Source organism: Oncorhynchus kisutch, linkage group LG15 (genome assembly GCF_002021735.2).
Source record: "Oncorhynchus kisutch isolate 150728-3 linkage group LG15, Okis_V2, whole genome shotgun sequence".
In the NCBI taxonomy this organism is placed as follows: domain Eukaryota; kingdom Metazoa; phylum Chordata; class Actinopteri; order Salmoniformes; family Salmonidae; genus Oncorhynchus; species Oncorhynchus kisutch.
Genome location: NC_034188.2, coordinates 53,935,359 through 53,948,972, shown reverse-complemented (window position 1 = coordinate 53,948,972; position 13,614 = coordinate 53,935,359). Strand labels below are relative to the sequence as shown.

At 42.8% G+C, this 13,614-nt stretch overlaps 1 protein-coding gene across 1 annotated transcript; it reads right to left on the bottom strand.

The window, feature by feature from the left end:
- Positions 1 to 292: 292 nt before the first annotated feature.
- LOC109905476 (retinitis pigmentosa 1-like 1 protein) lies at positions 293 to 12,194 on the bottom strand. The gene is made up of 3 exons (XM_020502871.2): positions 11,679 to 12,194; positions 1,849 to 3,687; positions 293 to 838 (listed from the first exon to the last, which is right to left on the bottom strand). Exons 2-3 carry the CDS (start codon positions 3,494 to 3,496, stop codon positions 816 to 818), a joined length of 1,671 nt encoding a protein of 556 aa, XP_020358460.1. The 5' UTR covers positions 3,497 to 3,687; positions 11,679 to 12,194; the 3' UTR covers positions 293 to 815.
- Positions 12,195 to 13,614: the final 1,420 nt, after the last annotated feature.

Genomic DNA, 13,614 nt, shown 5'->3' with positions numbered 1-13,614 from the left:
ATACTGCACAAATCTGCCATTATGTAAAAGGATGTAGGATTATCAAAATAGAGATTAATGACCAATAGCATTTCCATATTGCCTTCCTACACACAGTACGTCAACATTTTATGCATAAATAGCCTCCACAATTACGTATTTTTTTTAGTTGTTCGATTTGAATCTTTATTGTTCTAGTTTTTGACAATTTCCTAGCGAACACGTGACACCATTGATCAACAAAACATATCAACGGCAGATCAATCTGCGTTACAGTGAGAAGATGTGTTTAGAAAAAAACTAACATTTTGACTTCATATTTTATGGTGGTTTATTCATGTACACAACAGTCTAAAAACAACACAGAAAGAGATTAAAACACATGACTTAATTAAGGAATCCACATTGGGGGTGGGTGGGGGCAGTCTTTAGGGCAATCATTTCAAATGTGCACTTTGAAATATCTATTGACAAAACTACAAACAAAAATGGCAATTGATATAAAACTAAGTATTTTTGATCCTGGAATGAGAGATCATAGAGATGAACATTTGACAAGGATGGAATGTCTTCCCTTCTGCTGACAATATAAAATCTCACTAGTAGAGGACAAGCAAAACATTTACATTGATCATGGAATGGTAAGCAAGAACTGCGCTGATTGATGACTGATTTATTGCTTTTGAGTATTTTTTCATCTATATGGATTGCATCGCTCTCACCATGAAGAATCGTGGCGAAAAACATGTGATTACTCCGTTGGGGGGGGGGGGGGGGGGGGATCAAAGCTCCTTGCTGAACGAATCCCATGCAGATCTAATCCTCTTTGTGTGTCGTCACACGTTTCCCGCCTTTTTCTCTGGTGAATGATAACAGAAAAAAATGAAATGTATTAAAATATACATTTAAATCAGAACATTCATAGAAAACGTTTTAATTAGTCTTTGTGAAGTGTTAGTATTACTCAAAGACTATTGGACAGATTGACAGCACATTCGACTTACTCCTTAGGGTGAATCACAATATTGTAGACATGGCCCCTGACTGAAAACTGAATCGAACATGCAGGAAAAACTACTTTCATCGATAAACTGGTACCCCAGGGAAAAAGGTGCTTAATCTTGTTCCTAGACAGCCCAAGTGACACTTTGATTTAACTACTAATCCTTTGATTGACTAAATGTTATTGATGTTCTTTGACCCTCTTTCCCTACAATAATGAAGTGGCCCTGTTATACACAGTGACCTGTCTATTGTGTGCTGTGACATGGATACCTATGAGTAACCGTTTGGTTCAGTGGTTCTTTCCCTGACTATTTACATGCTTCATGTTACCTACTGCAGCGTTGAGTGTCCTTAAAGGGATTTCAGCGTGTTGCATCAAAGTAGGTGAACGGCTTCCAGTATCACATACACTACGCTTCCACTTAAAGCTTCACCCAGCACCATATTTGTAAACGCTCAATGACGAAAACTGAGGTCAATATCACATGACCTTTTCTTGAACAGTTAGAAAATGAGAAGAACCTTCTGGACAACGGTCAAAAGTGTTCCCACTATTGGCACAATGAGAACACTTTTGACCATTGTCCAGAAAGTTCTTCTCATTTTCTAACTGTCCAGTGGCCGCTGACATAATTGTCTGTACGGTGGATGCAGCAGCCTCATAGAACATCCTCTTCCGCGCTTCCTCTTGGTCACGTGGCTCAGCGTTGGCCTCCCCTGACTCAGAATGGGACCCTCCATTTTGAGGAATCCCCACCCCCCTCTCAAAGCTAGTCCCTAGTTCTAATTTGGCCTGTGTCATCATGTTAGCTCTATTTTGCTGGAGGTCACCATCACCACAGTCTATTTCTACTGCAAACTCACCAATTTGGGCAACTGCATTTCCTGTACCGAGGTTCAGCGTCTTCGCGTCCTTCATGGAGTTTGTGTTTTCTTGTTTGGCCTCGTCTGTTGGTCCGTCTTTCTTCGGGGTCGTTTCATGATTGTGTATGGCGTCTTCTTCGGGCGTGCCATTCGAGCACCCATTCTCACCGTTGATTTTCACCTCTGCCACGGGCTCTGCTGGTGCTGCAGGCTTAGCTGAGTTGGCCTTCTCTGGCTCAGGACCAGACAGTGTGTTCGTTGTGGGCTCCTTTGCCTCTCCGTCGGCGGCTGTGTGCTCATTGACCACCTGAACCTCTCCTTTGTCGTTGTTCTCGCCCTGGGCAGCATCCTCTTCTCCCTGCCGGCTGTCAGACGTGCCAGCTGGGGCAGCCGCGCCCTCTGTGTTCTTCGTCTCCCCGTCTTCTGCCTCCTCACCCTCTTTCGGAGCTCCATCTCCCTGGTCCACGCTGGTGCTCTTCCCCTTTCTCATGATGAAGTTTTTCAGCGAAACGGCACGGTTGAAGTGCGTTCGCTTGGTCTTGGCCGACTTGGCCTGCTCTTTGCCTGCCTCTTCCGTCTGCTCAGCCAGTTCAGATGCGGCAGCACCTTCCTCCTCCCCGCTGGCAGCCACCGTGTCTGCTGACCGCTTGGACTTGGGGATCACGCGTTTCTTGAAGGAGGTCCAGATCTCATCTGCATGTTGGTTCATTGATTTGTGTGGGGCGGCGGTGGCTCCTTTTTCCTCCTCTCCGCCTGTGTTGGTCTTCTCCTGTGTTTCACCGTCTACCTGTGCCTTGGCTTCGTCTGTTTCAGGCGCAGCCGCTTCATCGTTCTCTGTGGGGTTTTCCTCCCCTTCCACCTTCTCGCTCTTATCGGCTTTGCTGATGCCTACGACTGACGGGTCTCTCTTCAGCCCCTGGAATGTCCATGACCTTTTCAGTTTCCACTGTTTCTGGCCACTGGATTCTGAAGCCTTGGAGTCCAGTGTACTTGTGTCACCAGGTGTGCCCCCAGATGCACCCTCGCTGCCCTCAGCGTCCTTAGACTCTTCTGTGCTCTTCTTGTGACTCTTCTGGGCCATAAGCTTCTTAAAGGAATGCCAGCGTTTCATGTGTTTGGTCGCTGCACTAGAGGCAGGCTTCTCTGACTCTTCTGCTGCCGGGGCATCTTCCAATGTGTCCACTGTGGCATTGAGGGCCTCAGGGTCCTCTAACCTGTCCAAGGATTTGGATCGGACCTTCACCTGGTTCTCCGGCACTTTCTCATTGGCCTGGTCCTCTGCCTCTGTGCCATTGGCTGCCGGCTCTTCTGCTTGGGCAGAGGCCTTTTTCTGCTCTGTGTTGCCCTCTCCATTAGCCTCCACAGCCTCAGTGCTCTGCTCCTTCTTCTTCTTCCCTCCCATGACTTTTCCCAGTCCACTCTTATTCAGGAAGGAAGAGAAAATATTCTCAGAGGCCTGTTTAGCTTTGCCATCGGCCGGCTGCTCTGTGCTCTCTGTGGTCTCTCCGGCAGGTTGTACCTCTTCGGGTGGAGACGTGACAGCCTCTGTGACAGTGTCTGAGTTTGTGGGCTCCACCTCTGTTTTGGTCTCGGTGGTGGTGGTGCCATCTTCCTGTACAGGTGCTGCACATGCATCTGTCGCCGCCATATCCGCAAAAAGTTGTCTGTGTCGTTATATACCCTCTTTTTCTTCAGTAGTTCAGGTTAGTTCCGTTTGTGCTTGAATGGACTGAGTTCATTGATCACGAGCTGACACGTATGGCAGTATTCCCATCCAACTTCCCTTCGGAGAGTAGGACCTCTGCATCATATTCCGTGGTGAAAATGGGGGCCACGAACCTGGTGGAAATGAAATGAGAAAGGATTCTATGTATAAATCAACAACACAGATAGTCCATTACTTAGTCTAGGGTACTCCAGACAGAGCAGATGCAATACACACTGCATCTCTAAAACAGAAAAGCTCTGCTCAAAAGGATTTAAAGTCAATGCATCCAACCACAAACCAACATAATGTAACGTGACAAATTCTACGTGAGAGGTGATGGGTAATTTGAAGAATGTGGAAATGACATGTATGGCCCAGAGCAGTCAGAGGGGAATAAACACAGGGCATAACATGCCCCAGATAATCTCATGTTGCCACAAGGGTTTGACTCCTGTCACCTAGAGGCTAGAGAGCATTGCTGTTTAGAAAGTGGATCAGTGGTTTTGTTTAGTATTCAGCACCATTTGAAGGGTTTATGTCTGGGCTTTAGTATCCAGGAAAAACAAGCTGACATTCTAGATTGTATGTTATTGTGTAAGCGTACTATGACAGCAGAGGCGAGTGAAAATCTAAAATCTTCAGCAAATCTCCATAATGGAAAATGACAAAGAAAAAGGCGTAGCTAATTTTAAAATGTCTATTGCTTGAAGACATAAAATGTCTGCTTCCAAAGTAAAAGCCACCTTGATAAATGTCTTTATCTGGGAAAGTGTTTATAAATGCATCATAACATCATTACAAGGTTATAGGCAAAACAGAAACGAACAAATGCCCTATTTTCTCTGGCCATGATTTTCTATAGACTCGACCCCCCTTATAATAGACATCTCTTCACCCACAGACAACCCCTTCATCTCATATTGTGTTTTGGAGCACTGCCCTTGTTTTCCAGTCTGCATTGGGTTATTTTGCAACGTAGCAATGTCATCCATGGTTAAGCTATCTTTATAGATTAATCTCTCCAAATCATCCATCTGAGAATTTGAAATAGATTCTCTCTCCAATCTAAAACACCAGAGGTGCACCTTATGATGTCGGCTAGTCATACTTTGGCATATTCGATGATTCAAACGGTCCCTGTGTCTGCATGTGACGTAAAATGAATACAGCAACATACATTGTAATACAATGTTCTTGTATTTCGAGAAAGGAGCACGATACCAATAACACATTTTAATCTGATTTCCCAGTTAGGTTACTACTGCGTGCAAATGTGCGTCTGTGGAGGGAGTGGAGACCACGATTGCATGTCCTGCCACAAGGACAATCGCGCGCTTTAGCCTTTTTGTCCAGTTTTCATCCGAGTACTCTATTCCCCCTTTGTTATGTTAAACCGGCAGTGAGAGCGAGGGGGTTTAAGATGCCCCTGCGATTGAGTTTAGCTGTGAGCTCCAATCATGCGCTGCAGAAATAGAACATAATTTTAATGAGGGAGAGACCGAGAGGGTCGTGAACAACAGTGTGAGCAACAATAGGGGCCTCGGCAGTTCGCATTCAAAATAAAAGGTACCCCATTGAAACTAATGCAAATAGATAACAAAATAGTGGAATCATGCCACAATTGGACTAGATTTTTCTGGGCGAATGTTGTTATATAAAGTCAACAAAGGACAATTATTAGTTTAGTTTATTAGTTTAGATATATATCTTGTAATTGCACTGCATAGCCTACTCATCAATGTTGTAAAGTACTTAGGTTTAAAAAAAAAATTTAAGTACTACTTAGTGGCAGAATTTAACTTTTTGGGCGACCCGACCAAATTCACATAGAAATGTGAGTTATAGATCTATCATTCTACTTGAAGGCAAGTTTAAGAAGCTGTAGATTTGTTCTATGTGCCCTATTTCTATGCTTCCCGTTTTCAAGTTTTGTTTTTGCATATTTTACTTTCAGTTTTGTACACCAACTTCAAATGGCTCAAACAAAAAAAAAAATGTTATGGGAAAAAATATTTCACAGATGGTACAATGATTCTCTACAATACATATACTTGCTCAAACAAAAATAGTTTAGGTTATGGAAAAAAAATATTTCACAGATGGTACAATGATTCTCTACATTTTGTCACGTAAACTCAAATTAAACTGTTAAGAGTTTTAGCAACCAGGAAATGGCAGAGGGATTTCTTTATAGTGTAACTAACTAAGTAGGGAAAGAGGGATACCTAGTCAGTTGTACAACTAAATGCATTCAACTGAAATGTGTCTTCCGCATTTAACCCAACCCCTCTGAATCAGAGAGGTGCAGGGGCTGCCTTAAATCGATATCCACGGAGCTTGGGGAACAGTGGGTTAACTGCCCTGTTCAAGAGCAGAACAACATAATGTTTTTTAAATTTTACCTTACCAGCTCGGGGATTCGATCCAGCAACCTTTCGGTTACTGGCCAAACACTCCTACCCTCCAGGCCACCTGCCGCCCCATGTAGGCTTTGGGGTATTTGTACTTTACTATTTACTAGGGATGCACATTTTTGGCCGATACCAATATCCAATATAGTTTTTTGGGGCAAGTAGCTCACAGATGTGCATTTCAACTAGAGGTCGACCAATTAATCAGAATGGCCGATTAATTAGGGCCGATTACTTAGGACCGATTTCAAGTTTTCATAACAATCGGTAATCAGCATTTTTGGACACCGATTATATTGCACTCCACGAGGAGACTGCATGGCAGGCTGACTACCTTTTACACGAGTGCAGCAAGAGCCAAGGTAAGTTGCTAGCTAGCATTAAACTTAACTTATAAAAAACAATCAATCAATCTTAACATAATCACTAGTTAACTACACATGGTTAATGATATTACTAGTTTATCTAGCTTGTCCTGCGTTGCATATAATCGATGCGGTACCTGTTAATTTATCATCGAATCACAGCCTATTTCGTCAAACAGGTAATGATTTAATGAGCGCATTCGCAAAAAAAAGCACTGTCGTTGCACCAATGTGGACGTAAACATAAACATCAATGCCTTTCTTAAAATCAATACACATGTATATATTTTAAAACCTCCATATTTAGTTAATATTGCCTGCTAACATTAATTTATTTTAGCTAGGGAAATTGTGTCACTTCTCTTGCGTTCTGTGCAAGCAGAGTCAGGGTATATGCAGCAGTTTGGGCCGCCTGGCTCGTTGTGAACTGTGTGAAGACCATTTCTTCCTAACAAGGCCGTAATTAATTTGCCAGAATTGTACATAATTATGACATAACGTTGAAGATTGTACAATGTAACAGCAATATTTAGACTTAGGGATGCCACACGTTAGATAAAATACAGAACGGTTCCGTATATCACTGAAAGAATAAAAGTTTTGTTTTTGAAATTATAGCTTCCGGATTTTACCATATTAATGACCTAAGGCTCGTATTTCTGTGTGTTATATTATAATTAGGTCTATGATTGGATATTACAGTATGACTGAGCGGTGGTAGGCAGCAGCAGGCTCGTAAGCATTCATTCAAACACCACTTTCCTGCATTTACCAGTAGCTATTCGCTGTGCTTCAAGCATTGCGCTGTTTATGACTTCAAGCCTATAAACTCCAAGGACTAGGCTGGCAATACTATAGTGCCTATAAGAACATCCAATAGTTAAAGGTATATGAAATACAAATGGTATAGAGATAAATAGTCCTATAATTCCTATAATAACTACAACCTAGAACCTCTTACCTGGGAATATTGAAGACTCGTGTTAAAAGGAACCACCAGCTTTCATATGTTCTCATGTTCTGAGCAAGGAACTAAAACGTTAGCTTTTTTACATGGCACATATTGCACTTTTACTTCCTTCTCCAACACTTTGTTTTTGCATTATTTAAACCAAATTGAACATGTTTCATTATTTATTTGCGACTAAATACATTTTATTGATGTATTAAGTTAAAATAAAAGTGTTCATTCAGTATTGTTGTAATTGTCATTATTACAAATATATATATATATATATACACATACATATTGGCCGATACATTTTTTGGTCCTCCAGTAATCGGTATCGGTGTTGAAAAATCATAATCGTCGACCTCTAATTTCAACAATACTGTGTAACTCCGGTAAGGCAACATCTGAAAAATAGCGCCTACTTGGTTAGTGTGTACTGGGGCTCGAGGTGCTCGACCAGTCAGCGAAAGCCAACATCATCCACGACAGAGAACAGTTGATTGTCAAGGGCAATGAAAATCCATCATCTTGACAATGGATTTCGCCTTTGAGTTGTCTCGCTGAATTTTTTTACTCTTTCAAATGACTGCTCGGCTTGAACTTGTTTAGTTGTTGGAAGTGTCCGCTTAGTAATTTTCTGCTTTTGTTCTGTGTAGCGCTGTATTTTCCGTGGCGTCATTACGTCATCTACCTACGTTATATAGGTGCGCACGTCAGCATTGACATTGGTTTTGCACATCGGTGTTCACCTAGACAATCGGCCAATGTCGATGTTGGCATTTTTAGCTAATATCGGCCCGATTCCGATATGCTCACCGATATATTGTGCATCCCTACTATTTACTTTTAGTCCACTATATTCCTAAAGAAAACATGTACTTTGTACTCCCATGTATTTTCCCTGACACCAAATAGTGAGTTTGTAAATGATGTCTGAGTGTTGGAGTGTGCCCTTGTACGTCCGTAAAAAACAAACAAAAAAACAAGCCATTTGTGCCGGATGGTTTGCTTAATATACTGAACAAAAATATAAACACACATGTAAAGTGGTAGTCCCATGTTCCATGAGCTGAAATAAGATAGCATAGATTTTCCAAAAAAGCTTATTTCTCTCACATTTTGAGAATACATTTGTTTACATCCCTGTTAGTGAGCATTTCTCATTTGCCAAGATAATCCATCCACCTGACAGGTGTGGTATATCAAGAAGCTGATTAAACAGCATGATCATTACACAACTGCAGCTTGTGCTGGGGGACAATAAAAGGCCACTCTAAAATGTGAAGTTTTGTCACACAACACAATGCCACAAGTTGAGGGAGCGTGCAATTGGCATGCTGACTGCAGTAATGTCCTCAAGAGCTGTTGTCAGATAATTTAACGTGCATTCCTCTACCAAAGGTTGTTTTTGAGAATTTGTCAGTACGTCCAACCGGCCTCTCAACCGCAGACCAAGTGTAACCATGCCAGCCCAGGACCTCCACATTCGGCTTCTTCATCTGCTGGATCGTCTGAGATCAGCCACCCGGACAGCTGATGAAAGTGTGGGTTTGCACAACCGAAGAATTTCTGCACAATCTGTCAGAAACCGTCTCAGGGAAGCTCAATGGGCCGACTTCAATGGGCAAATGCTCACCTTTGTAGAAGTGTGCTCTTCATGGATTACTCCCATTTTCAACTGTAAAACTGTACTGGGCAGATGGCAGACAGAGTGTATGCACTCGTGTGGACGAGCAGTCCATTTTGATGTCAACATTTTGAACAGAGTGACCCATGGTGGCGGTGGGGTTATGGTATGGGCATGCATAAGCTAAGGACAACGAACACAATTGCATTTTATCGATGGCAATTTGAATGCACAGAGATACCGTGACGAGATCCTGAGGCTCATTGTCATGCCATTCATCCGCCTCCATCACCTCATGTTCCAGCATGATAATGCACGGCCCCATGTCGCAAAAATCCGTACACAATTCCTGGAAGCAGAAAATGTCCCAGTTCCTCCACGGCCTGCATACTCACCAGACATGTCACCCATTGAGCATGTTTGGGATGCTCTGGATCAACGTGTACGACAGCGCGTTCCAGTTCCCGCCAATATCCAGCAACTTTGCACAGCCAAATGTGTCACGCTGCATGAAGCAAATGGGGGTCACACAATTTTTATCCACACCCCCTACCTTTTTTAAGGCATCGTCCAACAAATGCATATCTGTATTCCCAGTCATGTGAAAACCTTACGATAAGGCCTGATGAATTTATTTAAATTGACTGACTTGCATAAACAATGCAAAAAAAGCTAAAAGTAACCCAAGCATAAACAATGCAAAAAAGCTCAATGTAACCCAAGGTTACTCATTAAGTACAAAACTAAGAAACAAAACAAGCAACCCTGCTCCTAAATCCATGGCACACCAGCCCTGTAACTCAGTAAAACACTTGAAATTGTTGCATGTTGCGTTTACATTTTTGTTCAGGATATAAGGAATTTTACTCAAGTATGAAAATGTTGTAGTTTTTCCACCACTGATATTTATATATGCACTGCACAACCTAAGGATTCTGAACCCATTAAATTGGGTTTCGGCCTACCCAGTGACACACACACAGAACACAACTCTGTAGAGTTTACACAAATATTAGCGTCTTAGCTCTTATTGCAGGGCTTTGACTGGGGAAAATCACCTCCCCAGTTAGTCTATCATGCGTATTGAAACTCATATTGCACTCTACAGCCTAACCCAGCGTTTCTCAAACTCGGTAACCCAAAGGTTGCACATCTTGGTTTTGGCCCTAACACTAGACAGCTGATTCAAATTATCAACGCTTCGTGATTAGTTGAATCAGCTGTGTTGTACTAGGGCAAAAACCAAAACGTGCACCCATTGGGATCCTGAGGAACGAGTTTGGGAAACCCTGGCCTAACCTATGGATTGTGCACCCATAAAATGTATCAGCCTACTCAGTGACACCCACAGAACAAAAATCTGTAGAGTTTACACACATATTAGCGTCTCAGTACACACATATTAGCGTCTTTTGCGCAATACAAGACAAGTTGGGAGTTGATTTTCTACAGTCAAAGTCCCGCAATAAGAGCTAAGATGATAATATTTGTGTAAAATCTACAGAGTTATGTTCTGTGGGTGTCACTGGGCATGCTGTTACCCCATTTCATGGGTGCACAATCCATAGATTAAGCTGTACAGTGCATATTAGTTGAATGTAGTCCAATTGTGGCAGGATTCCACTATTTGTATACATTTCAATTAGGGGACTTTTATTTTGAAAGCAAACCGCCGATTCCACTGTTGTTGCTCACGCTAATGTTTTTCACGACACACTGGTGAAAAAGCCAATGCATATGCTTGAGACAGCAGGTGCCCGTGCTTTTCAAACGCTAATTTGCATTGCTAATGTAACAAAGCCACAAGCCCAGTTTTGTGTAGGCTAGCCTAAAATAAACGTCTACCGAATGATTTTAAACTTATGTTTTCCTCTAGAAATGTTTGGGCTATTGCCTATGTAAGGGAATTCAACCCGTTAATTTAACCACAACAACAGAAATGATTTCCAAGTTGTAGCCAAGACGCATTCCGAACAATAGATGGGCTGGCCTATTGAGAAAGCTGTCCCGCGTTATAACGCGTAAATGCATCATCACTGGCAAAAGTCATGTCGAGGGAAAAAAATGCTTTGTAGCCATCTTTTCGATGAATGAGTCAATATTACATTAATATAATCCTGGAATCAACACATGCGTGATTAGTAATATGAAATCCTCACTGATAAAAAAACAAAACAGCGCCACATTCCCAACAAATCCAGCGCTTGTCTATTGTGAAGCTCATAGACTAGGCTACACATTCTCTTATAATGTTTTCCCTCTCGTGAGAGATCACATTTGTAAAACGGAATTAAGGTCCCACTTGGCCCCGTTAAAATTCACACTTGAATGCCCTTAAATTATAACGTGTAAGGAGGCAGTCTGGCGAATGGGAGTGGAAGTTGATTTAATGAGGAGCCTCAGGTCCTCAGGCACCAAAGTACGTTTTGGAGCGCACAATTGTCTTCCCAAACAAGTGTCTATCGAACCAAAGCAATGCCAGAAAAAGACAAACATTTAATGTATGTAGGCTATCCAGAGTTGCGATGCACCGAGCGCGCACGTATCACCCATCAACAGCCTGTTCATAGTCCCTCAACGTTGAGATCCTCCAACAAAAACCAAGCTTTGCTGCCCATCCAAGATCTTCATCATCAATAGCCATATTGTATGACTATAAAGGTTAATTAAACGGTAAATGTAAATCACATAAATTAATCATCATATGCATTTAATAGCTTATTTAACAAACAGGCTACAAGAAAAAAAACGAATAATCTCTGCAAACCTTGTTTCGTGTGGCTAAATCCGTTTCTGTGTGCGGGAGAAAGGTAATAAACTGCTCCAGACGGGAAAAGACACAAACTAAATCCCTGCTCGCATCCTCATGCCTTGAAGCAGCCAACCCAGTGTGGAGAATTGCGCGGGGACGTGAGGGTCGCGTTGGTATTAACAGACGCGCAGCTGCGGCTCCGCAAATACAGACCATCTATCTCACCCGTTGCCCTTAGCAACCATGGAGATCACCCACCCCACCCCCACTACTAAGCGGGTTCATTTTAGTAATTTAACCTTTATTTAACTAGGCAAGAGGGTTAGAGTACGGTTCGGATTTGTTTCCCCTCAGTAATTTGCCCAGTTAGAGCGAAGAGCCACTTACATTTGATATGCGTAAAATTGTGCGATTTAAAGCGCAAAATCGTGTAATCTTAGGACAGGCTATCCTCCCATGTGCTCCCATTCCCATAATTTTGGTGTGCAGCCAACCGTTGCTTTGTATCTTAGTCTTGAACTCATGTGACTTGGGAACAATGGCCCTTCAAGCACATGAAGAACAATTGACACCTCGAGTGGATGAACTGTCCATTGAAAAGTCAATTCATTTAATCAATCACAATGTCCACCACCAATTAAATACACAGAGGAAAAGCCCTTTTATTACATGATTTTTCTTCTTCTGGAAACCATCTCTTGATTCCACACGATGTATCCGCCTTCGCCTCACCAATCAGCTTTGTTCAGCCATGTTGGAGAGCCAAGTGGCCATTTGCTTGCCACACAGTGAGACAGCAACACAGAAGACAAATGAAGGTGTATGGAGAGAAATAGCCAATCACAAAAATTCCATCAGTGGGCCTGGGGCGCCAGAGCAGAGGGAGGATGCAGTGGAACATTGTGCCGTGGGCTCAGGCAGTCTGTATGGATGCCATCATATCTGTCTGTGCCTATCCGTTTTCATATTGGACAACATTTGTCCCCTGGATAGAGTAAATTGTGCGCTGCACTGGAAAAGCATTGCTGCGTGATTCATATTTTATAAGACAGTACATCTGCGAGGACTTGGTCTCTTTCGTTCCCTGAGCCTTCATTTCCTTGTGGAGGATGCCAGCGTTTCTATCTGTGCAGGCTAGGCTACACTGCTGGCTTTGAGTCAGCAAGGCATCCAATTAATGGTTAAGGGCACAGGGGGCATGGTGCAGCCGAGCTAGCCCCGTGTCATGCATGGCTCCATGTGAAATCCTCTCCTTATATGGGATGTTGCATGGTGCATCAAAGGGGTTAAGAAAGGTGCAGACATTAGCTGAAGTGGGAATTCAGAATGTTACCAAAGTTTGGCACAATAAATCATTTGGTGGACATGGCTTGGTAGGGTGGAGGATGGCGCCTCTGTTACAGTAGATGGAGTTTCTACCATCTATGCTTCCTCAACAACAATACACAGTGGCTCTTCCCAGTAGCCCTCAGTTAGCTGTTCTTTTTGGGGTGGTCATTTATCTCCAGAGTGGGGTGTTTGTCTTTTGTGTGGGATCACCCGCTAGAACTGCTGGCTTTCCTATGCCTTTGACCAGCTTAGGCAGGTTGGAGCCAACGTGCCTGAAATATTTCATCATTCCTTCCCCTCCATCACTGGCTGATCCAATCAGAGAATACATTATTTTCAGCCGCTATCCGAGTGAGCAAATCCCAATGTCATTTGGATGTCGCAGACAGGCAGAGGGAAAGCTGTCTGTGCCTGGAGAGGCTCTTGCCGCCTCTGGTGACGTGTGTGTAGGGTAATGACATATTTTCCATTCAAGGGCTTGATCATAAATAACACCCATTCAGATGCACCACTACATTTCACTCATTTAGCAGAAACTCTTATCCAGTGATTTACAGGAGTAATTAGGGTTAAGTGCCTCACTCAATGGCACACCAACAGATTTTTCACCTAGTCAGCTCAG

What these genes read in the sequence shown, in the direction of transcription:
- LOC109905476 (XM_020502871.2), bottom strand. Translation starts at nt 3,496, where the DNA reads ATGGCGGCGACAGATGCATGTGCAGCACCTGTACAGGAAGATGGCACC. An exon ending in AAATGCAGTTGCCCAAATTG is followed by an intron (nt 839 to 1,848) that starts GTGAGTTTGCAG and finishes ATCATTCACCAG; the next exon opens with AGAAAAAGGCGGGAAACGTG.